The sequence below is a fragment of the Argiope bruennichi genome, chromosome X2, assembly GCF_947563725.1.
Source record: "Argiope bruennichi chromosome X2, qqArgBrue1.1, whole genome shotgun sequence".
Taxonomy (NCBI): domain Eukaryota; kingdom Metazoa; phylum Arthropoda; class Arachnida; order Araneae; family Araneidae; genus Argiope; species Argiope bruennichi.
Genome location: NC_079163.1, coordinates 62,146,822 through 62,172,541, shown reverse-complemented (window position 1 = coordinate 62,172,541; position 25,720 = coordinate 62,146,822). Strand labels below are relative to the sequence as shown.

The following is a 25,720-nucleotide window of genomic DNA, read 5'->3' as shown; positions in this document are numbered from 1 at the left end:
TATATCATAGTTGTCTAAATATTTTACCTAAGTTGCATGCCAAAAGTATGTGAAGCTGATGGCAAAACAAGGTTTGTATTGAATTTTAATGTATTGTCAAAAAACATATTTTCTTCCTTCAAAACTGGGCTCTAAATTAATTTATATGCAAACTGATTTACCTTATAAGGATATCCAACATACAGTAAAACTTGAATAAGACAGATTCAGTAAAATTGTAGTTAGTTTAGACTACAAAGGCCTTGCACCATTTTGAAAATAAAATTCAACATTTCTAACAATTACAAGTTATTCTTATAAATCTTTAATAAGAGACATCCATTTTAAGAAATTGATCTCATTTAAATTTATGCAAAAAGATATGTTCTCGATAAGTTTTTATAGAATATTTTATTAAATGAATCTGGTTTATTATTATCTGGTTTACATATTTACTGAAATTAATTATCTGATCCTTGAAAATTATTTAAATATACCAAAGAGAAGCACTGAAAGTTTTCAATCATTAATTATGCTTTATGTTTCAAATCATTTAATGTCATTAGCTATATAGAATCCTTACAATTGCTCTAAACAAATTTTCTTGCATACTCCTAAAAAAAAATTAAATTCTGAAAAGCCATTTATTGATTAATAAAATAAAATCCAATTTCTGATGTTCATGTAATCATGGCCTATGAATTTGTGTAGTTTCAGATGAGTTATCAATCATCAGTTTTAAATGTTTGATTTTATATCTTTAAATTCAAAGAAATACAACGGCAAACAGTTTTTTTACTAAACAGAAATATCCATTAAATAATAATTAAGATTCCTTTTTCAATAATTTGTTTCTTTGTAATAAGTAATCCTTCAAGGAAAGTAGAGCCTTTCTTCTGTGTGAAATAGTATTCTTTTCTTCAAAGGTTAATTCAGCATAAGTTTTATCTTTACCTTCTGGGAGAAAACAGGAATCCCATCCAAAGCCTTTATTTCCTTTTGGGACAACTATTTTGCCCCTAGTAATGCCATGAAATAAATGGACAGTTTGTTCCGATCCTTCAGAAAATGCCAATGTACATATTGCTGAAGCAGATTTATCCTCAAAACCCTGTAATAGTTTATCAAATTAAAATATAAATTTTAAACCATTTTTTTTTTAATTTAAAGCAGTTATACTACTTTTTTTCATATCAAATCAAAATAAATATAAAATGGTATGCTTACAGAAAGCAGCTTATAAAGTCCATCTGGTCCAAGCTTATCTAAAAACCATTTTACATATGGCCCAGGAAGTCCATGTAAAGCATCAAAAGCAAGGGAGGTATCTTCTGTTATTACTGGTCCTTTGACAATTGAAGCTGCGCATTTACATTTAGCTTCAGAAATGAAATCTGGTTCGCCTTGATACTCTGGTAGATCGAACTTCATATATTTTACCTGCAAATTCATTTAGTATGTGATATTAATATAGCATATTTAGCTTAAAATTTTAAATAATTATGTTTGCATTTCAGTCACATTCAGAAATACACATATGTATAAATTTTGTAATAATTAGGAGTCTTAATCTTTCTAGTAAAGTTGGGGGGGGGGAGTGATAATGATTACAACTAATCTGAAATATACATTATATATTTAAAAGTATATCTGAGCAGAATTTTAAAAAGATTAATGAAAGAAAAAATGACAAAACTTAATACTAGAAATGAAATATTCTTTTGATAATATATATATAGAGAGAGAGAGAGAGAGAAAAGTTAACTTCTATAACATTAAGGGCATTTATATTTTATTATAGTCAAAATTATCCAATGAAAAAAATTGGGGGAAAATATTTCTTGGCAATAGACATCTTTATTTCTGAATGGTTTTTTTTTTTTTTTACAATTAATGGGAGTAAAATCTTGGTCAGCTAGTTATTTATCAGTGAGGGGCTATGTTCAATGTTTAAAGCTGAGAAAATTCTTTTATAAGAATAAATTTTTGGATATTAAAAGTGTGGTACTACAGTACATAAATGACAAATTAACTTTACACATTAAATGCAAAAGTAGTTTCGATTCCTTTTCGTATCCATAGATATGAGTTATAAAGTTGAAGTAAAAGATAATTACTGAACAGGTATGAGCAATCTATATACCTTTTGGGTTAATAACATTAAATGTAGAAATATTCAAAATATAAGCAGAAGATGTGATGAAAAAAAGGTTCCGGCCTGACATCTCTCTCCAAGAGATAATCGGTATAATAAAGAAGTCATAAATCATCTGAGAAAGAGTTGTCTTCAAGCTATATTTAAAGCTAAGGAACTTTTAAAATTAAAAGAGGTGATTAGCTGCAAAAATAAATATATGAAAAAGAATTATATTTTAAGTGAATTGATTTCACCCTCAACTAAACATCGCTGAATCTGAAAAAATCGCAGTATAGCCAAATATGGCTCTTGCGCCAGTAAAACACACTGAATCTGAAAATTGGTCGTTACTTAAAAAAATGGCTGTTACTCTGATAATTCATTACTGTCCTTTGAGACCAATACCATTGAAAATATTTAAATGTTTTTACAAATATTATTACAATGTGACTGATTTTTCCACGCAAATGGCATGGCAATTGCGTTCGTTATTATATTCGCTGCGGCTGCCATATTTTCTAAATAACTTTTAATTTGGACCGACTTCGTTTATTTATTTATTAACATTTAAAAAAGAAAGCATTTCCTAGAAAGGCAACACGGAATATATCGCATACTCGTCAGGCGAAAGTATTAAGAAGCAAAATCAACCAAATCGTGTGATTATTGAATACTGAAGTTGAGAATAAAAAAATCCTATAAACTTATCTATCATTGCCCCTGTAAATGTCAAGCATATGTGTAAACGTCTTTTCATTCATTTTTAGAATTTTCCGAATGCTTTTTATTTATTAATCTTTCAATGTTCTTCATGTACAACAGAGATTAAAAATTTCATTTTTCCATAAGCGAAGTGGTTTTCTTTAAATATATTTTTACACGATAATGATAACGAATTCTCAGTCCATACGTGTCGTGGATTGGCGAAATCAGAGCAAGTGAAAAAAAAATCATTTCATATGAATCTAATCAATTAACTCCCCAAACTTTTTTTTTTTTCTAATGAGAAACTTAAGTGAACACAACTTTATTTGGGGAAGAGCAGATATTAATCCAAAAAGGCAACAAATTTAATCTTAATTAGAAGGCAACTGTCTCCATTTTTTTTTACTGAATAATAAAACCTATACTTATTTTCAGGTACCCAGTCCTATCTTCAATATTTTGGATCTAGTCTTATTCCCATTCCCTACCCCTTTTCATGTATGGAAGAAATTCGGGCAATATCATTAGTTCGCTCCTTCATGACGTCATGCTTGCTCTCGCTTAGATTTTCGGCACAACTTAGATTTGCAATATATGTCATATATCTTAGTTACACATAAATTGTTATTTGCCATCTATATTTTTCATTATAATTTTCCGTTTAATAATGTTTTGTTCTTAAATAAGAAAGTGTTTTACTGTGTCGCAAATTTACAAAATGTTATCTTAATAAGAACGAAAGTCGCGTCTATGAATCTCTGCCCCACATCTTTTGCTAAACGCCTTGGCCGATTTCAGCCAAACTGCATACTAATTCTTTATGACAAGAAAAATAAAATACCATTAATTTTTCAAAATACAAATATTATTTAATTAATTAGTAATTAACTGAAAATTTGTCATTTTTCAAAAGTAACTTCGAAGAGAATTATCTTACAAGAAATATTTTAATGTTACAATGCAGAATTTTAAATTTTCAGTAGCATTAAATTAATTTCCGTTCAATTTAACAAAGTTAAATCCTTTTCGAGAATCGTAATTTTTTTAAAAAAATTTAACGCAGACAATTTTAAAATGTGTAACAGTAAGACTGACCTATTCTGCTACAATTTTTTGAATTTTCTATTTATCTTTGAGAATTTAATTGAATTAAAGTTGTTAACAGTTTCTAAAAAGCTGAAAGAAAAAATAAAAATGTTATATCATCTTCAAATAAACAAGGAAATCAATCACATGGTGCATAGTAATAAAAGGATTGTTTACATTATAATTTATTCAAAATTAGATTTTACATTAAAAATATTATGTATAAATGTATTCCAAGCAACAGCAGGTTATCAGCTAATAATTTATAATTCCTAAAAAATAAATTGCTTAAATAAAAGTAAGTTGTTTTAGCCTTTCCATTGGGAAATCGCCGATGCTTGGCAGGAAATGCTCTCATCGACAATTTTTCCTGTTTTTTAGATGTTTTTAAGAATTTTTCTGACTTCCCGATCAATAAAATTCTCTGCCTTTTCCCCGATTCGCCGCCACTCTATTGTTCAAGAAAATTTTTAATTAATTTTAGACAAACTGAAATGTTGAAATTTACGTGAATTGAATGTAGAAAATTTACGAATCAATTTAACATAATCAAAATATTCTTTAATCATAGATCGGGTATCCTTTAACCTGCAAAAGTACAATTATAAAATTAGGAAAAAATTATTGTTAAGATTTCAGATATTACCTTTTTGAGTTTTATTCAAACGAATTATTACAAAACATCCTGTGAGTTATAAATGAAGTATAATGCATGTAATGATTTCCCAATTTTTATCTTAATTTAACCCATATTAACTTAATTCTAAAATGTTCTCTTATTTCCTGATCCAATTCCACCTTTTTTTATTTAATTAATGAGCCACGAGCCCTGTAAAAATCCTTAAATTTGCACTGTCACACGCTCGGAGAAAACGGATAAAAAACTGTCAAGCCTAGCAAATTCTTTTAACAGATACCTATTTTCCCCTTACTTAAATTAACCCGTGTAAAGAAATCCCAATGAGAATCTCATAGTATATAATCATTGGGGATATATATATATATATATATATGCTATTCTGCTCCTGTATCGCTGGTGAACGGACGTCAGTTCGCCCTCGTTTCTTGTACAAAAATTATGCCTCCCCGGATGAAAAAAAGCAAAGTTTAAAAATTCAAAGTGTTTTCTCTTGCTTCGGCCACGACTGAGCTTCAAAAAAAAAAAAAATATGTGTTTGCATGCATACATTTCAAGAATGCAAATTTAAATTCAGCTATTTAAACTTTCAATAGAAAAAAAATCATACCTAAAAAATTAACATAACTAAAAATATAATTTAAAGTTATTATTAGCATACTAATAATATTTTTTTTAAATCAACTTCTCTTCAAGAAGTAAAAAAATCTTATTTTTGAAAAAAATAACTCATTTTAAAAAAAATTGTAAAGTACCAAGTAAAGTATGAAAATTAAATGCATAATTTATAAGAATCTTAAAACTTAAATAAAAAATTTTATTATTATTTTAATGGCTCACTAGAAAAGAGTTAAATGATATTACTTCAAACTAACAAAATTACCATTAAGGAATAATAATCTCTATATTTAAAAACTTGAAAATTCAACTAAAATTTAATTGCTATTAATCATTATTATGTCTATAACATTCGAATGAGGGGGAAATAATACTCATATTACTCATCTGAAAATTTGAGTTTTTTTTCCCTTTCTCCCTTCTTTTCTTTTTTATTTATTTTATTAAGAGAAATCGATGGTAAATTATATTTGTTTTATGTATTTACAGAATTATCTTAGATATATTAAATTTTAAAACTAAACAAACATCGATACAGAAAGGTTCATTCATAATATGAAAAGTGTTAATAAGTAATATATAATGATTAAATAAACAGTATAAAATTTTAATAAATGAAATAATACTATTGTTAAAATAATTAATAATTTTAATAAGCTTACTTACTTATTTTTTTTTAATTTAGATACTGAGATTTATTATTTTTATTTTTAATCGGATATATGGAATAGCTCAAGTGTGAATTATAAATATTAAAATATTATTTATTCTTAAATACTGTGGACAAAGAATACTACCGTATTTAATAAACGAAAACAATTCATATTATATATAATATATATATATATATATATATATATATATATATATATATATATATATATATATATATATATATATATATATATATATATATATATATATATATATTGATTTCAAACTAAGTAAATTCGAATTATAGGTGATATTTTAAATTATGCTAAGAGGAAATTCGAAATACCGACGATTTAGAATTAAAAGCATTCTAATTAGCCAAAGTCTAATGTAATATTAATGCTGTGAAGCATCTTTTAAAAAGAAGGTTTAATGTAGAGATCACTATATATCATAGTATTCATTTTTAAGCTCATGTCATCGGAAATACTTTTTTCTATTCCGCTGTGCTAATATTTGCAACAGTTCAAAATTACTAACAAGTGGAAATTAAAGTATTTCTTTGATCTAAAAACAACTGTAATTTCAGGTCATAAATGTATAGCATCAACCTTCAAATAGCTTTTCACATCAACCTTCATGCATGCACTCCGCTGGCATCATCGAATTACACAATTAGCGGACTGCTCCGATGGCAAGTGGGTACCGTTACAAATAAGACAACATGGGCCCCCATAATGAGAATGAATGAGAGAGAGAGAGAAAAGGAAGAATTTGCTTTAGAACAGAACTGCTAGAGTCTTCAGAGCCTTTTCTAAGATAGCAAGAAATTTTATATTACAAACACACACCTTCTCTTCTGAAAGGCTTGATCGCAAATGACCGCTCAAATTTTTAACGCATTTGAGATCCGACGAAAGACAAAGGGGTGCTATCCTTATTTGAATTTATGTTGAATAAGTTCGAGTACATTTTTTTGCATTTGAACTTATTTTTGCAGTGAACTTTTTAACACTCTGGTGCGGAATCCTATTTGAAGAGTCGGGCCAATCGTCTAAAGGCCGGCGATGTATATGGATATGCCTTAGAAATCAATTCTGCGATTGCTGGTACAACATCAAATTCTACAACTTTCCATGCGAGGTTTTTTTTAACTTCTCCGGTTCTGAGCTTGCATACGTTAAGTAATGAACCTTCTCTTAAACTAAAGATGAGAGAACATTCAACGTAGTTTGTTTTTTGCAATATAAAGCAAAGATTGACATCTATTGCATCATATTTTCATAAATCTAACTACGATCATATTTAGACTATCATTTTTCTCAACTTTTAGCTTTGGAATAAGACAAATTCCTAGGAATATAAATATTGTCAATTTTCCAGTCCTTAATAGGTTTGACGAATTCCTTCCATAGAAAAATGCAAATTTAAATTGTACTGATGTGTTTGAAAAATGGCAGAAATTGTGAAAACTAAAACTGGTGAGTCAGTTTATGTTTTACGATCACATACAATAGTTTCCCGGCTATGAACTTGTTTTTGTAGGTGAATCTACGGCTAGAAATCTTGTGAGTGTTGATATGATGATCAGAAATGTATTAACTTCAGAAAATTTACAAAAATTTTATTTCATGTTCTCAATGGCAATATATGAAATATACCGAACTTTAGTAAAAACAGCAGATATGAACTATAAAAAAAGTTATAAGCAGAGTCAAAGAAGCACGCCATTAAAACACTAGGGCATATTTCTCCACCAAACCATCCTCTAATGTTAAGTATGTGGAATTCCATTTTTTATTTAACAGGAACCGGCAGGCAATGGAAACGTTGATAAAGATACAAGGAATTTATCAGTAATACTAGAGACTTCCCCCTCCCCTTAGTGACATTTAACGAGCTTTCAAACATTGACTGTTAAAAAAAAGACAGGGTACTAGAGGATAATAAAATCATAATAAGCTGCATCAGATTCGCCCATTTTTAAAATATTTGAAACATTGTAATTTAATCTGAAAGAAATCGTTCGCGCTAAATCGCCTTGAAATAGGGCACATTAGATTGACGCATAAACATTTACTCAATTCAGAGCCTCCGCTTACATGCACGCAATGCGTGTCCTCTGTTCAATAAACGTATATTTATAGAATGTCCGACTTTCGATATGTACAGATGAAACCGTTTTGAAAGTAATATGGATTTAAAAGAATTATTGGGAGAAAATTCCCCAAAAAAACTTATAAACGTTTTTACGTTTATAAGTTTTATCATTAATTAATTTCAGCACTTTCCAGGCATAGCTAATCAACAAGAATGCTCTATCATTATTATGCAATCATAATTCAAAATAGTACTTTCTTTGGTCTAGATAAGTTGCATTTCTTCAAAATTAATCGATATAACTATATTAATCCATTTGAGATAGACTGCACACACAATATATAATCCGTGTCCACTGAATAAATGCAGCAGGAAAACTGCGCCGTCTCGAATGGGTTAATACCATTAATATGGTCATCAAAGACAAGTGTTTCAATAATATCAATTTAGTTTAATCATTCAAGTTTGATTAACTACTTCTTATCACAATACAAATATATTAAAAGTATAATCTGTACTTGAAGTGTTTGTGTATGTCCATGGCATCCAGACAAATCTATCGCATCTACAGCTATGAATTTAGCCCACCATTGATATCTATGACTGTATGTATGAATTTAGTCACCATTTGAAATAATCATAATGGTGACTGAATGCACTTCCAAGCCCTAATTTTAAAATTTAATGTAAAAATGTTATTTAATGTTTTACGTTGTTTTGGATGGTTTTTCCAAGTGTTCTTACCCTTCCAAGTTACCTTAACCCTTTCTAAGGCCCTGGAAAATGCTTGCAATATAGAAATTAGAATGTAAACTGAATAATTGTAGATAAATTTTGACAATGATTTGGAAAATAAAGTTTTCAATGAAAAGTATAACAACTTTTTTTTATATATTTTTAAATGGAAGACAAGCAATGTTTAGTTATCAATTATTCGAAATTTGTAACAATCAAAATAAAATAATTACTAATAGTTCAGACTAAAAGCCCCATATGTATTACAGTGGAAGAAAGAAATCTGATTTAATCTTGCATATATATAATTTAAAACCAGATATTTAATGCAAAATGAAAATTTATATACATAATTAAAAATTTAGAAACAAAGAAAAATACAAAACATGGTTACCTGTTTAAAAAAATAACATATAAACTTCTATTGGAATGTGAATATCTATTTTAAATAGACATTCTTTTTAAAAGGAAGTTATTTCTTATAAATAAAAATGACTGGTTTGTATTTCCTCTCAACATCCAAGTACTACAAATATATGATGGGTAATATTTCAAAAATGTGTTAAATGCGAAATTTTAGCTAAAATGCTTCAACTGCCTTATTTATAAATGCATTATGTTTTCTTTAATTAGTCATTATATTAAAGAGTTAGATTTTCATTTTCAAATACATACTTTTTTTACCAAAATTTTTATCAATGTATTTTCGTTGACGGAAATATAATTTTTTTTCTTCGGTATTACATGGTCTGTTTGGATATTATTCCATGCAAGGCTGTAACTTACACTAAATATTGAAAAAAATCATTTAATTACTTTCATGATTGAAATGCAGTCAAAAAGAAATTAAAATAATCTTTGAAAGGTTGCTACTAAAAACTGTAAATATATCAAATTTTAGAATAACAAATTTTTATAATTGTGATAAATATAAAAGTACCAAAATGTTAATATCAATAGCTTTTAATACATCCTTTTAGTAGAGTAAAATGACCTTAATGTTTATCTAAATAAGACTGATAGTGAAAAAAAAAATATGCATCACTGAATTTTTTCGAAAATCGGATTCCGCTGACCATTACTTTTAAATTATTAAAGATTAAATCTTTTTCATTACTTCAAAAAGAGAGAGAGAGCGAGGACCTCAGTTATTTAGGAAGTTAAACACTTTGATATTTAAATAAATAACAGCAAAAGTAGTAAGAAGCAAAATAAACTCAATTATTTTTTTTTCAAAATATAATTCCTTACTTTATGAAGAATTATGTATGATTGATGCTATATCTATTTGTAACAGCTAAATAATAGATTTTTAGAATTCTACACTTTTTAAGCAACGCATCACTTTGAAAAAAAAAAACCACCCTACTGTCCATTTTATCAAATAATACATTACTTTGACAAAAAAAAAAAAAAAAAAAAAAAAAAAAAAAACTATTGTTTATTTTATTACATTTTTACGAAGAAAATTTTTAAACATATACTATAGATCTTATGAATTCTAATCATGTAATCAATAGTGCTGTTAAGCCAAAAAATGTCTTATTATTTATGGTACATAATGTATATTTCATGAAAAAAAAATCCCAAAGAATTCAAGAAAATAGACATTTAAAGAGAACAAATTCAAGTATGAAATTTGAATATGTGTTAGATACAATATTAAATTTTAAATAGAATACTAGATTTTTGAGCTATGACAAGATATAGACCTGGATTTAAATCTTGGTTTCATTGATACAACCATATAAATTTTAAAAAAATATAACTAAATTGTCAGCGAGTCGAATGATTAACAATGATCATTCAATAAAGTGTCGTTTCCTTTACAATTTTGTACCTTAAGAAGGGTTTTGGATACTGTCAAAAGAAAAAAAGTTCTTGTTTTAGAAATGTGTGATTTAAAAAGTTCATTTTTAAAACAGCAGGAATAAGAGAAATTTGCCGTATTCAAATCACCTAGGCATTTTGTAATTAACAGAGCAATAATGTGTACTAAAGTAACAATAATAAAGTAGCAGTATAATTTTTTTTTTTTTTTTACTTATAGTTTATCTTCAAAAATTGAATAAACGTTTTGAGAAACATACTTTAAAGTAGAATGAAAAACAATTTATTAAAATTATGTGATCAGTTAAATCAAAGAAAACGTTCAAGTTACATTGCCAATTTCTTTCAGCTCAATAAATGAAAATATTCTTTGGTTTTCATATTCATATAAAGTTTGAATTCAAGTTAGATATTTTAAGAACGGTACCAGTTTTTAAAATTTATTCATTTGTTCTTCATATATGATATAAAAGCATACAGTCTTAATTATTTTTCTGTTTGAACCAATATTTTGATCCCTTTAATATTTCTTTATTGTTTCTTTTTGCTCTAATTTGTTTCATTTCCAATTTATAAGGACTGGTAATTTTCACAGCTATTTTTAGGGCGAGATAATAGTCCCTTTGATTTAGTTATGTAATGATTAAGTTCATGCAATGATCTGAGGTCTAATTTAAGCAACTTTTCAACAAAATCGAAATTATTCATCTGACTTTATTTTAAAAGTATTTGAAAATAAGGTAAAATAAAATAGTTAATCTTATTTTATTTAATAAAATTACTATACCGAATTGAAGTAAAAAAAAAATTACCAGTATTGATATCCATTTAAATTTAAAGCACTTTATGTATTTTTTTTTTTCATTTTTTAAATAAAGTTAAACTATAAGAGAGATAAAGATTAAATCCTCATAAAACTAAAAATTATACTTCACTTATTAGATTAAATTTGTATTATACACATCAAAATTACAATTTTTATAAATGTCTTCTGTGTGGGAAAATTATAAACGTGTTCCTTTATAAAAAATTTTTAAAGTAAATTTCCCACATTTTATTTATTATTTTCAATACTCGTCTGAAACTTGGTAAGGGTCATCAGCATTTTTCTCATGGAAGCTTGGTTTCGTTAGCAGGGACCTGGAGTTTTATTCTCACTCTGATAGTGATTGATTACCATATGGCGTACATTGTAAAATCGCCACATCTTACATGCAAAGATAAAAGTTATAATGTGGTAACCTTTTTAAAGCTTGAGCGCAAATGACTCTATTTAATGAGTTAGCGCAAATGCGACTGAGCGCAAGTGACACAAAACCGTATACACATGTGTATCGTAGTCTATATTACCTCCTGATCGAGAAGCCAGCATGAATTAGGTGTTCTAACATTTTAGCTTAAATTAATACTTTCTGTAAATAAATATTTTAATTATTATCCAGCAGCGTCTTCTAAATTACAAGAGAGTCTAATCACACACCACGCTGTCAGCCACAAATGTATAGTAAAATAGTATTTTTTTTTTTTTTTTTTTTTTTTTTTTTCAATTCCCTAAAAAAATGAAGAGCGGCAGACGATCACTGATGACATATGTAGGAGTCATGAGCTTTCATGTGAAATAAAAATTACCAAAATCAATTCAGTGGTTCTGACTGAGAAACTCGATTATGAATTTTAATTTTATTGGATTGTTTTTATTTCTGACTGAGGAACTCTGTATTGGTAAGTTATCACTATGGTCACATGTTTAAGAAGAAAAGTCTTAGTTGAAAAATATTTAGGTTTCCCAAAATGAGCCTCAAGTTTAAATTTTTTTGTCAAAACATTAATTTTCAGTTTAAAAAATATACAAAAAAAAATTGCTTTCAAGTATAAAAATGTATAGAAAGTTAATTAACAGTAAAAAAAAATTATATCTGTGTCCTAAATTTTAGGTATCCGGGTTAGCAGTAAAATTATAGATTTTTGGCAAAGTTCTATTATTGACGGTTTGATTCGCCAGCCCCCCCCCCCTTTTAATTAATAAATTTTTATAACCATATAAACAAAAACTATCTCAAAATTGAATGTGGTTTACTAGATCCATCATATTTCTTATTTTAGGAAATTAAACGTATTTTTGAAGTAAGAGAAACAAAACTAATATTTCAGATTTAAAAAAGATTACAAATATAATTCAATATTTTAAAAAATTACATTTTTTATCCTTACGGAAAGTAACATTTTTTCATATTCATTCCTGGATTGCTATAGTTGTAGATATGAAGTGATGTAGTTTTATTTCAAACTATGGAAAATATGTTTGTACAGCAATCTTGACGCACGGACCAACAATTCTATATGAAATCCCAAATGAGCTTAGAAGCTTTTATAATCTATAGTCATGATCCATAAATTAAGGATTATTCAGAATCACACGGAAATCGAACTCTAAAATAAAAATTTCATCTGTAGAATTATCACACATATCTTCAAGAATAATATGCAAATTACAGGATGACGCCGATAGTACATCAATCACAATGAGGAGAGTGAAAGAAAGGGGTAATAAGGAATTCTGCCAAAGAAGTAAAATTGTTTCTTTTTTCTTTTCTTTTTTTAATTGACAACAAGTTTTCTTTTTTAATCACAATATAATGAACAAATATATTATGGCAGCTCAGTATTGAGCTAGTAAAATAATATGAGTTCATGACATCCTACTAAAAACCCTCTTAATTAACAGTAACTTTCATGACGGAGATAGTCCTTTGCTCTAAGGACGGGTGCACCAAGAATATTACCATTGAAGTTGAACTAAAACTGTTCACAAGCGTTCTGTAAACCGCTTAGTGCCATAACCACCGAATAGTTATGACACAGAGGATGTATGTGGACGATTTTTTTATGTGGCAGAATTATCGGCCATCTGGAATGTGGGTGTACTCAGATGGAAGTATCCGAAGAACTTGGAATAGTTCAAAGTATTGGCTTTGGCAAAGATTTCAAGATGATGGAAATGCAAGTAGACATTACAGTACAGATCACTCCCGAGTTACAACGCCGAATAACGACCGGTATTTGGCAGTAACTGCCAAAAACAGCAGAAGCAGCATAGCATCAGAACTACCTCGTTATTTAACTTCAGCCACGGGTACGACAGTTTCAAGGCAAACCATGTACAGACATTTAGGACATATCGGTCTAAACGAAGGCAATCAGATGTGTCCCGCTCACAGCAGTGCCTGGAGTAGAGAACATGCAATGTGGGCATAGCCACAGTGGGCTTGTGTGATGTTTTCCGAAGAGTCCAGGTTTAGCTTGCAGTCAGATTCACATCGAACTTTCTTACGGAGAAAGCCAGGAACCCCTTATCACCAAGGGAACATCATTGAACGACACCGTTACGGCGTTGCAGAATTGCTCATTTGGGGTGGAATTATACTGGGTTCCAGAACAGATCCGGATGTTCAAATCGGCCAACTTTATAGAGACCTCATTCTAGAACAATATGTATGTTTGTTTAATGATGCCATAGATACATTGTGAATTTGCATTTATGGATGACAACGCCCATCCTTACCGAGCAAATATCATAAAGAATGCCTTCAATCTGAGGATATCCCCCGTATGGAATGGCCGGCATTCTCACCTGACTTGAAGTGGTCAAGTATAAGAAATGCCTGGCCGACGGGTTTCACCCCGTCAACCAACTCTCCTGCATGTGTACCGGAATTTTAGAGAGCTTTAATTGCTCAGTGCAGTAACCTCCACCAAGATCAGTTCGATAATTTGATACTCAGCGTGCCTAGGTATTATTTGGACTGTATTTCACCATCTGGGAGACATACAGTGTATTAACCATCATACCAACCATAAAAACTGTAAGGGAGATTTTTTTATAACTGCTCCAGAGAGCAAAAATCGTAGTTTTTATTAATGGTATCATATATATACCCTCTTTTTCGTTATGTTTTGTTTAATAAATGGGTTTTATGAATAAGTCACGTTTGTTTAGTTTTTGAACCTTTATTTGCTGGATCTAGCATTTAAATGTTATGGACATGAGTGCATTTTACAATTTTTTTTTACTGCTTGTAAATGTGAAGGAAAGGCCAATTTCTTTATATAGCTAGTTCCTGTAGCAACGATCAACTCCAGCTCTTCTTTACTCTAGTTAGTTATGACAGATGGTTACATATTGACGTAGGCTGTCAATTAGTAAAATCTATATAGTTCACTACTTCAAAATTATGGTGGTTTGAAGACCCTCTTTACTCCTAAATCTGTTGTTGCACTTTTTGTTTGCAGACACCTAATGATTTTTCGTGAATCAAAATACACGAAAGGAAACTTTCTGGGTGTACCATAAGAACTTTTCTCTGTAGAGTTGATTGAATAATTTCCTTCAAAGTACTTGAAGCATTGTACTGTCTTAAAAATTGTGATGTAATATAAATAATTTTCGGATAACATTTTTATAATAAGCCATGAGGGAACATAAACTTTCATGACAAATTTAGATAGTTTTTTTTTTAACACTGGGGTTAGATCACGTGGCGCAATGTATAAATATAAAATTTTATTTGCCATTTTCAGCTATCTTGCACGAGAGATGTTTCCTGAGTCTCTGCTTGCTAACTCTTGAGGACATTCGCTAGTTAGTACAGCATGACATATATCCTAGATTTATTTTTTAATTTTTCCTCCTCATTGAAATCTACATCTAGAAAAATACTACCTATTTTATAGCAGTCAACAACAATGTCGACAACTTCTTCAACATTTTTCTATTATACCACTAGCCAAGGTGACAATTTTTCTGAGAGGAAATGAAATGCAAATAAACCATTGTTTGTCTTGGAAATTCAAAAAGCATTTTGAAGAACGAAATTGATATCCTTTTTCTTAGAACCTCCAGCATTTGTTCTGATACCATCAAACCAAGAGCTATAGCACTTTTCTCATCAATGCAATTTTCTGTCTTAAATTTTAGTATTGATAATATTATGTCTTGAAGAAGCCACTTTCTAGAGTTGTGTGTTTAATTTCTTGAATCTTGTTCTCCAACCAAATATATATCTTCTTTGCCCAGAACTATCCAGACAGTTTTACCACTTTCAATTTCTTTACTTATCCTTTCTCGATTTTGACAATTAAAATAGAATGTAATTATTTCCGAGCTGAATTAATATCTCGACGGAATCCCATCCTTTCACGAAATCTCTATTTAATCTATTACTGCTGACTGATTTTCTAGCGTTACATTAAATCCTGCAAAAGAGAACTTTCTAAATGAGCTCTTGCTATATTAGAAATGATTCTACGGTCACATACTCAAGAATAAGAGAGTAGATTTTCCGGCACTTATCTACAAGGTGAAGGAGAATCAACATGACTTACACCTGAATGTTGTTAGTTCTCATTTCGCAAAATGTTAATTATTTCAAAGAACTGTACTACAATATGGACAATAAATAAAATAACTAATATTAACCTAAAGGAGAGGTTGAAAATTTAAAAAGTGTGCATATACATAAAAAATGTGTAAAAAAAAAAATCAAAGCTTTCATACAGATTTTGGGTGACCTATTAAATTTGGAGGGACATTTTTTTCGACCATTAACATTCTAAGCTTTACACTTTTTACCAGAAAAAATATTTTTTTTTCATTTTATTATGTTATGTTATCGCCATTATTGCATGATTCAGATATATAATCTTTTTTTAATAACATTCTTTTTAATTTTAAATTTTATTTAGTCTCGTATTTCTTATTTAATTTCATGAAATAAGAAATAAAATGGGTCTAGTGAAACATTTCAACTTAGACATAATTCTCATCTGTATGATTACAAGAAATTTTGTAATTAAAAAGACTTGAAACAAATGAACCGTTAATAATAGATCTTCATTTTGCGATAAATCAATAATTTTACTGCTAATCCAGGATATCTAAATGTTACGAGACACAGATATAATTTTTTTACAATTAATTAATGTTCTACACTTACTTTACATTTTTATTTAAAAAAACTTATGTATGTTTCTAAGCAAAAAAAAAAAAAAAAAAAAAAAAAAATTCAAACTTTGGGCCTATTTCGGGAGACTTACACATTTTGCAATATGACAAATTTATTTGGCAAATATATGACCACTGTGACAACTTTTTGTTAAATCCTACTTTTAAATTTTTAAAAAAATGTATGCGTGTGATATACCCTAATATACAGTGGCAAAGTGTTTCTTTGAAATCTTTCGAAAATGGAGGGGATAGGTGACTATTGATGATGTATCTAGGATTAATCATGAATTTTCATATGAAATAAAAACTGACAGAATCAGATTAGTAGTTGGGACTGAGAGTTTGGTTCATTAGTTATCTGCATTTATTTTATATATATAGATTTCCATGACTCATTAGATTTTTTCAGGGAAAGTCTCAAACTTAGCATTCAATTTCAGCAATCTCCTTTCCACAGTTTTTTTTTTTTTTTTTAACAGAAATATGATTCTAACTTTCTTTTCTATATGTCATTGGTAGCAATTTCTTTAGACCTCTGTTCGTCTAAAATCCAATCATTAAATCCCCTTTTGAAAGTCTACTGTTAATTAAACATACATTTTCCTGGCATTCTGTAGAAAAGTTTAAAAACATTTCGTGCAAAAATTACTTGCAGAGAGATACGTAAATAAGTCTCTAATAATAAAGTTGAAATTTAATAAACAAGTACTCTACAAAGAAGTAACAAATTGGAAACAACAAAAGAAAGGAAGGAAGGGGGGGGGACCCAAGGAGCTGAAGTTACCATTACAAACAACTCGCATATTTTCTAGGCATATATAAAATTATCCTTGAAAAAAAAACTATTGTTTTCTGTATTTAAACAATAATAGATGAAAGAAGAGCCAATGAAAAGAATATATTTTCTCCATATGATTAATATTTCTCTAAATTGAGGGGTGTCCGGAATCGAAGTTGAAAGTCGAAAGCTCAAACATTACAAAGAAAATGCAGTCATATCTGATAGATCTAGCAAACTGAGGATTCTTTTTCTTTAGAATCTTTAGAATGAAAAATAAGCATTTTTTTAAAACTTTTTTTAAGGACCTTATGCATTGACCATTAAAAATAAACAGTTTTTAAGGACTCTTAATGATGCTTCGCATCAAGCACGCAGAAGCTTTAAGAAAAAGATTTGCCGATTTATATGACAACTAAAGATGTAAGAAATATCATCCGAATTAGACATCACGTAACAGATTCGGCGCGCCTGGAATCCAAGTTAAAAAAAAAAATCAAGCAGTTGTTACTGAGGCTTAATACAATACGGACAGACTTGATATGTAGAGACAAGATCAGCATCATTCACAGGTAATGCGGTCCAGTACAAATTTCGCATATATGCTTAATATATAGATGATATATTCCAAGCCTCATATTTACTCCATAACACTTTTCAAATCATATTAATCTGAATATATATATATATCTTTTGTGAAATACTAATGCTTACAATTTTCATCACACAATATATTCTGAATGCATTCAGCTTTCTTTTAAAATACACAATACCAAATTTCATTCAAAAACTTATTTCATCTCAAAAAGTAATAAAGATTTAGCTTAATGTCACAAAATTAGTTAGCTTTTAATCAGGATAGTTAGAAATATTTGATTATATTAAAATTTAAGACCAAATACATATTCAAAGTACTGTGCGGGTTGCGGTACGAACTCGCAACGTTAGGGTTCATAGCCGAGTAACATAACTAGACAAAAGAGTACTCTCTTCTCCGGAAGTTGTTATCTGGCTTATAATGTTACCACTACAATAGTCCCACACCAGTGAGTCGGTAGAGTTTATTGCGCCAGTTATGGCGAGCGACGAACGTGATTATCGCGCCAAGCGTTATGGCGAGCGACGAACGTTGTTATCGCGCCAAGTGTTATGGCGGGTGACGGCGAGCGTGTGTGAGTGGTTGCTGCCGGTAGATGGAGCCACGACAGCTGAATGAAGGATGCGTTTATTCAGAACCAGGGTCACCAATGTGCGGGTTGCGGTACGAACTCGCAACGTTAGGGTTCATAGCCGAGTAACATAACTAGACAAAAGAGTACTCTCTTCTCCGGAAGTTGTTATCTGGCTTATAATTTTACCACTACAATAGTCCCACACCAGTGAGTCGGTAGAGTTTATTGCGCCAGTTATGGCGAGCGACGAACGTGATTATCGCGCCAAGCGTTATGGCGAGCGACGAACGTTGTTATCGCGCCAAGTGTTATGGCGGGTGACGGCGAGCGTGTGTGAGTGGTTGCTGCCGGTAGATGGAGCCACGACAGCTGAATGAAGGATGCGTTTATTCAGAACCAGGGTCACCAATGTGCGGGTTGCGGTACGAACTCGCAACGTTAGGGTTCATAGCCGAGTAACATAACCACTAGACAAAAGAGTACTCACTTCTCCGGAAGTTGTTATCTGGCTTATAATGTTACCACTACAGTACTAAGTTAATTGAAGGCCTCAAATACTCGCATTCTAATCGTTTTAATACCTTTATATTGTTTTCCTTCATTATAGACTCAGCTTCAGATATTTTTCCTGGATTACCACTGACAAAGTGAATATCATCATTTCCAACCTAAAAAAAAAAAATCGCAATCACTTGTCTACTTCTCGCACAAAAATTAAAATTTTTATATTGCTAGAATTTTATAATATTGCAATTAGAATTGTAAAAAAATATCTGTATTTTAGTATTTAAAATGTATAGATTTGAATAAAATATTACTTTTTCTTCAAAAATTATTTAAATAGTTATATCAGATAATTAACTATTATTTTTATTATGTAGGCATTATAAAATCCAACATGATCAGTTTTTTTTGAGAAATTAGCTATCCTTCTATATTTGCTGACATTTTTTATGCACTTCAAAATCTAAATATATTTTACAATGTTGAGAGAAAAGTCAAAATCCAACAAATTCATGTAATGCTCTTTCATCTATATTTACAAGAAAGAGTTAGATTTTGAGTAAAATATAGTTAAATATTAGCAAAATTTTACCGTTTTGCTGAAGCAATATAGAGAATATTCCAAAAAGTTTGAAATACACTTTCATTTTTTCTTTTTGGAGGTAAGTAAGCATTGTAAATTGCAGTGTTCAAAACAAGGTAAGATATCAGATTTTGTTATTAATTAAAATAAGATATCAGATTATATTATTAAGTCATGCAGTTAATTTTCAAAAAGTTATACCTTTAAAATTTCTGAACCACTAACATTTTTCTAATAGACAAAATTGATTGATAAGAAACTTCTTACTTTTTTTGATAGTACGAAGATCTGAATAATGAAGGTAAAATGATAGCTTATTCTACTTTCCTATTTCATTTAAAATAAAATGTGAACAATGAAAACAGTAACCACATTTAAAGAGACAATAATACTATTTAAACCAAACGTAAATTAATAAGCATGAAAAAAAAAAACAGTATTACAAATGCGTTTTAATATATGGGTAAATTTCATGTAAGGTGAGAATTTAAAATCTAGAAATACAAATCACAGAAAGCAGTGCATAAATCATCTTCAAACTGTTTTTCTTCAATGTCAACACATAACCGAACTCTTCTAATAATGTGTGTATAAATATTTTGGAGCTCACCATCATCAATTTTATTTAAGGTACCAATTATCTTAGGTTTATAGTCAACCAAATTTTGCAGACAAGTGATATAAAACAATGTTCAAAATCAGGCTCATTAATAAATATCAAACAGGGACAAGTTGTGGCTCTTTAGAAACCAATCTTATATTTTTCAAAGTTCTCGTACAATCTTTTTGCTACATTTATAACAAGGTAAGCAGACGTTCCATGTGTTGATACTATATATTCATTACAAATGGCACCAGTACTGGTTCCATAAAATCTGTTATAGCTCTGGTTCATTGTAACATTCATTAGTATACATAATTTTTTAATAAAGTGTGAATCTCTATCTTCTCATATTAACAATCAAGAGCCAGAAGCAAAAGATTTAATTAAAGTTTTAATGCAAAAAAAAAGAAAGAAAAGAATCAAGGGAAATATAAACATAAGATATACAATTACTTTAATTGATTAAAAAATCCCCTTATTATTACGGGTTAATATTTAGACAATGCATATTATTTTCAAAATTTAAATGGGCATGAGTTGTTTTATGTTAGCATGAATTGTGGCATTTTACTGAGAGAAAAAAAAAAATAGCATCTGTGAGTAGGCCTATAAGAACTTAGCTGTGCAAAGCTGAAATTATTTTTGAGATCAAACAGAAATGTTTTTACTCAATTTAAAAAGTAGCATGTCTCAATGAAAAAAGTATACAAAATCCTAATATGCATTATGAGTTTTTGCAGAATTGACAATAATTTCTCTTATATATTATTGTCTATGTTTCGTTGTTTAGTAATTCGATTTATATTGCTAATTTCATATATGATCCATATTCATTACATTAAATTTTCGGTTAGTTATAACTCCAATTTGAAAGATGCATGCAGTTTTCTCATAATAATTTATTTGCAAGGAAAAAAATTGCTAAACAGTCATTTAATTATTTTAAAAGGGTGACTTTCTCAAAATTAATAATGGGAATATTCATTAAAATAATGATTCCAACAAAGAAATTTCTGCAATTTACATTGCTTACTTGTCACCAAATGATAAAACATTTTTCAACAATACTGGGATACTCTGCGTATATATCGATATATTATGAAATATTGAATTATTAACTTTAAACTTAACAAATGCCCTAATTTTCTGACAGACATTTCATAATCAAGTATTAAAATGATAATAAAATTGCTTACAAGTTGAACTGTTTTCTTTTAGTATTCAAAAGAAAGGCAACTATACTCTTTTCTATTATTTGCAACTATACATAGTTTTTAAACAATTCTTTTCCAGAATAAAAATTTAAGACATGTTTAAGACTACCCTCATTATTTTTCATGCAGTTTGGAATACAATGATTTGATGTATGATTAACAATTAATGTAACATGTTTGTTACAAAATTACTTTAAACACGAAATTTCCATCTACATTAAGATATTATGAATTTTCATTAATAAAAAATTAAATTAAAAAATATACAATATGATATTTTGAAAATTTATTGATTATGAATAATGTTTCAAAAGAATGAACATTATTCATATTTTCATCACAATTGTATTCTTCATAACACAAAAAGCACAACAATTACAGATTTTTTTTTTTTTTTTTTCTTTCAGGAGTTAGAAGACTTACATTTGAATATACAGAAATAAACCATGTATAGAAAACAACATTACAAGGGGGGGGGGAATTAATGTTTTTTAAACTTTTTAAATATTACATTTAACTTTTCCTCAATACTTACTAATTATTTTTTTTCTCTTGCTGAACAGCAAAAATTGTTTGATTATAGACATATTTATGTCATTTGTTAATTCGGCATTCTCTGCTAATTTTTCATAACTTTTCTCAATTCTTCAACTGTACTTTGTAAGCCTCATTTTTCATTTTTTAATTGATTTAAATCATCAAAAAAAGCATTTTCTTTTTCTTTTAGTTGAACTTCTTTTTCTAGCGATACCTTTTGATCTTCAAGGTAAGCCAAAGATTTTTATCATGTCCCTGCTACATGCAATCTTAATTCCTTCCTCATTTCAAGGCAATTAGAATTTGCAGAATAATTCAAGCAATCAATTATATTTCGTGTGGCTACAAAAGATAGTTAAACCTAAAACGTTTTCAATTTTGATTCTTTTATTAAAAGAACACCTCTTTCTATATCAGCTTGCTCATGATAAAGTATCTATGAAAAAGTCTCTATGATTTTCAAGAATTTGCTAAAGTTTTTACCTTTCCTAAATTCTGATACAAAATAGTCAATACTAATTGTTTCTGACAAATCAAATCTCATAAATTTTAAATTTGGTAAATGGTAAAATTTGGAAACTGTTTAATTCCAACCCACATTGTTTTAAACATGATTTGATGAGTATACTTCATTTCAGTGATGTTAAAACCAGATTTTTCTCTTATTAGCCATTAAAAATTCATTTCAGTGCCAGCTGTTGTCCAATGTGACCTTTGAGCATCCATACCAGAACACAACGAATGCTCCTCCTTGCTTTATTACTAGACTTATTCATTATTTTCTGCATACCATAGCAAATTTTAGGAATGTTACAATTTATCTCAGAATATTTAATTTTACATCACATTTAAAACAGTTTTCACTTTCGTAAACTTTCATGAAAAATAAAATAGCCTTGAAACAAAAATTATAGCTTTTTTAAGGCTCCTAAAAGGATTTTGATATTTAGTGCCTTTTTAAGACCCATAGGGTCCCTGAACTAAATATTTTTGAAAAATGTTTTTACTGAATTATAGTTAATTTTAGCAGTACCTATTAATTAGAATTTTAATAAAAATGTATCAAAACAATACAAGTGTAAATTTACAATACAACAATACAAGTGTAAACAACAACAAGTGTAAATTTGTTTCTTCATTATTCGTGAAAGCAGCATACCATTTAAGAGAAATTTTCAAGAGTGAGCAATTTAATTTTTATCTAAATATATTACCAAAATTAATACATATACACTATAATGAAAATATTCACCATGCAGCTAAATAATTTGTAATAATAAGCACCAGAAATATACATCTGAAAAAAGTACTGTAATAATATCTTTTTGAAAAATTTAATAAGGAATGCAAAGTAACAAAAATTATATGTAGAGCATACAATAATTAGATCACCTATACAGGAGAAACTTTTTTTCTTATAAAATATAGGTTATATTTATATAGTTTTAAAATTAATGCACAGAAATGATAATAAAAGCTTCAATACAACATTTCAAAATCTATTACAACTAACTGCTTCAAAACTGCAGCTGTTTGATCTGTATAGTTATAACCATCATCTTTAAAAAAAAAACTTATTGTTAATATCTAACAGATATAGAAACTTGTACAGTTATATAGAAGAGAAAAATTAAACAGCATTAATGTAGGAAAAAATATAATTTTTTTTTGTAAGTTATTTTTGTTATAAGGATATTCCTTTACCTGGTTAATACTTTATGTGCAGCATAGAGGAGAATTTTAAGCATATGTATAGCACAGAATATTACATAAGTTTTTATTGGTAACTTTAAACTTATTATTTTGAGAAAAACAATTTTACAATGTAATCATTGAACACGTTTTAAAATCACATCAGAGAATCAACAATAAATCTAATTTTTGATACATAATTTTTTCTACTGATACATAAATTAGAGAATTTGGTATGCAACCCAAATTCGTAACTGCTATTTTATTCAAGTTAGTATCTCCTATTCCAATTTTTGGCTTACTCATATTGATAACTATTATAAAAAAATTTAGATATTCATTCAATATTTAATGAGAACAATAACACATCATGAATACTGTTCAGATATTTTTATTATATATTGTTGTAAAATGATTAAGTTTTAGTAGTCAAGTATTCCAGATTAAAAATAAAGTCAGATATTGTAGAAAATACCAATTAAATTCTGAAACTTTTTAAAATGCTTATATTCTTAGGTTCTTTAGCAGCAGGTGGGAATAAATGTCAATACATACTCCTAAACTTGAAGCCATGATAGTTTCTTATCAAATGATTAGGCATGTGCCGAAAAGAAAGTCGAATAATCTCCCCTGGATCATACTACCAGCTTGCAGCAGTGATGCCCTCCAAAAAACTTGAAATTAATTAAAAAATATTTTAAAAACGAGCATAGAATGTAATAATCACTCGTAGATGGGAAGTGGTACAATGGATTCAATTACAGTTACAATGTGTTCAGATGTTAACTACAATGATAAGATCGTGATTACTGAATATACAGACAGAAATGCTTGTACCATGTACGGTAACAGGAATGCAATTTATCAAAATCAATACTGACACAAAAGCAAGATTTTTGAATTGCTTAAACAAATAAAAGAACAAGCAAGAGTACAGTTACAATAATTCAAAAACTATATACATTCACATAAAAAAAGATACGAGGATTCCAAGATGTTATGTATATATACCAAGAGAATTCTAAGTATAATGAAATATTTGGGTACAGACCTTAGTTATATAGATGAGAACATCATAAATGAGTGGTGAAGAAACAAATAAAAGGAATAAAAAATAAAAACTGGATAAGCAGAATAAAAAATAAAATTAAATAAAAAAAATTCAGATAAAATAAAAAATAGTATGTAAATAAATGATAAAATGACATAAAAAATTAAAAATAAACAAAAATATTTAAAAAAGAATTCAAATAAAAAAATTAAAAGAAAAATAAAATATAGAATAAGAATAAACAAAGGATAAAAATTAAAATAATCAGTGCTAGCAAAAGCGTTTGAGAAGATGCAAAATGGGAAAGGAAAAGAAAGACTCAGTCCATATAGATTAAGTCCTGGTGCGGTGTTAGGAAATTAACTAAATTCTAACTTTTAGTCCTGGATAGGATGTTGCTCATGACTCTTTCCTAGCAAAGTGTTTTAAGGTCCTGTATTGGCTTAGTGATATAGAAGAAGATGGTGAAGAAGCAGCTTGTTGCAAAATGAAGAGGTCTTCCTGATTCTCCCCAGTTAGTAGTACAAGTTTTGCTAGTTACACTGCACACTCAAAAATACAAGCAAACAGGCCATACTCTGTTATAAATAATGTGGTGTTCTAACTGCAGGAAAGCTGGTGAAAAAACAGTTACTCACCATTAATATTCTGCATTAAAAATATCTTTTTGTGAAAATAACAATGAAAAAATGTGTATGCATATGCCAATTAACTTAATGTGACATAACAATATTTAATCCTTACGGCAGGCATAAATAATTAAGACGGCATTAAAGCATTCAAAACATGCTGTGTTCTGCTGACACTCAAGTTTGAAATGGAAGTATCAAAAAAGTGTCCTGTTTGTGTCTTGAAAGATATGTGATGGCCTTTGTACATTGTGTGAGTTACATTTTGAATACTGAAAGAATAAAATAAAATAAGCAACTAAAAGTAATACCGCATAGCCCTCCATTTCTAATGAAGCAGAACTGAAATTAGAAGAAAGAAACTGGAGGAAACAACTTGTAAGATGTTTTTGTAAAGAAAGATAACTTTGAATACAACAGTTGCAGTTAATTAGTCATATGTCATTCTCTTTCTCTGAACGGTCCGGGATT

The 25,720-nt window shown here is 28.8% G+C and overlaps 1 protein-coding gene across 3 annotated transcripts; it reads right to left on the bottom strand.

Moving 5' to 3' along the window:
* Nucleotides 1-754: 754 nt before the first annotated feature.
* LOC129960046 (inosine triphosphate pyrophosphatase-like) lies at nt 755-25,720 on the bottom strand. Of its 3 annotated transcripts, none has more exons than XM_056073078.1 (4): nt 25,561-25,713; nt 19,017-19,103; nt 1,207-1,419; nt 755-1,090 (listed from the first exon to the last, which is right to left on the bottom strand). In XM_056073078.1, exons 1-4 carry the CDS (start codon nt 25,573-25,575, stop codon nt 806-808), a joined length of 600 nt encoding a protein of 199 aa, XP_055929053.1. In that variant the 5' UTR covers nt 25,576-25,713; the 3' UTR covers nt 755-805. The 3 variants fall into 3 exon arrangements, with proteins under 3 accessions (XP_055929053.1, XP_055929054.1, XP_055929055.1); XM_056073079.1 differs by lacking the exon at nt 25,561-25,713 and adding an exon at nt 24,996-25,495; XM_056073080.1 differs by lacking the exon at nt 19,017-19,103 and having other exon boundaries at nt 25,561-25,720.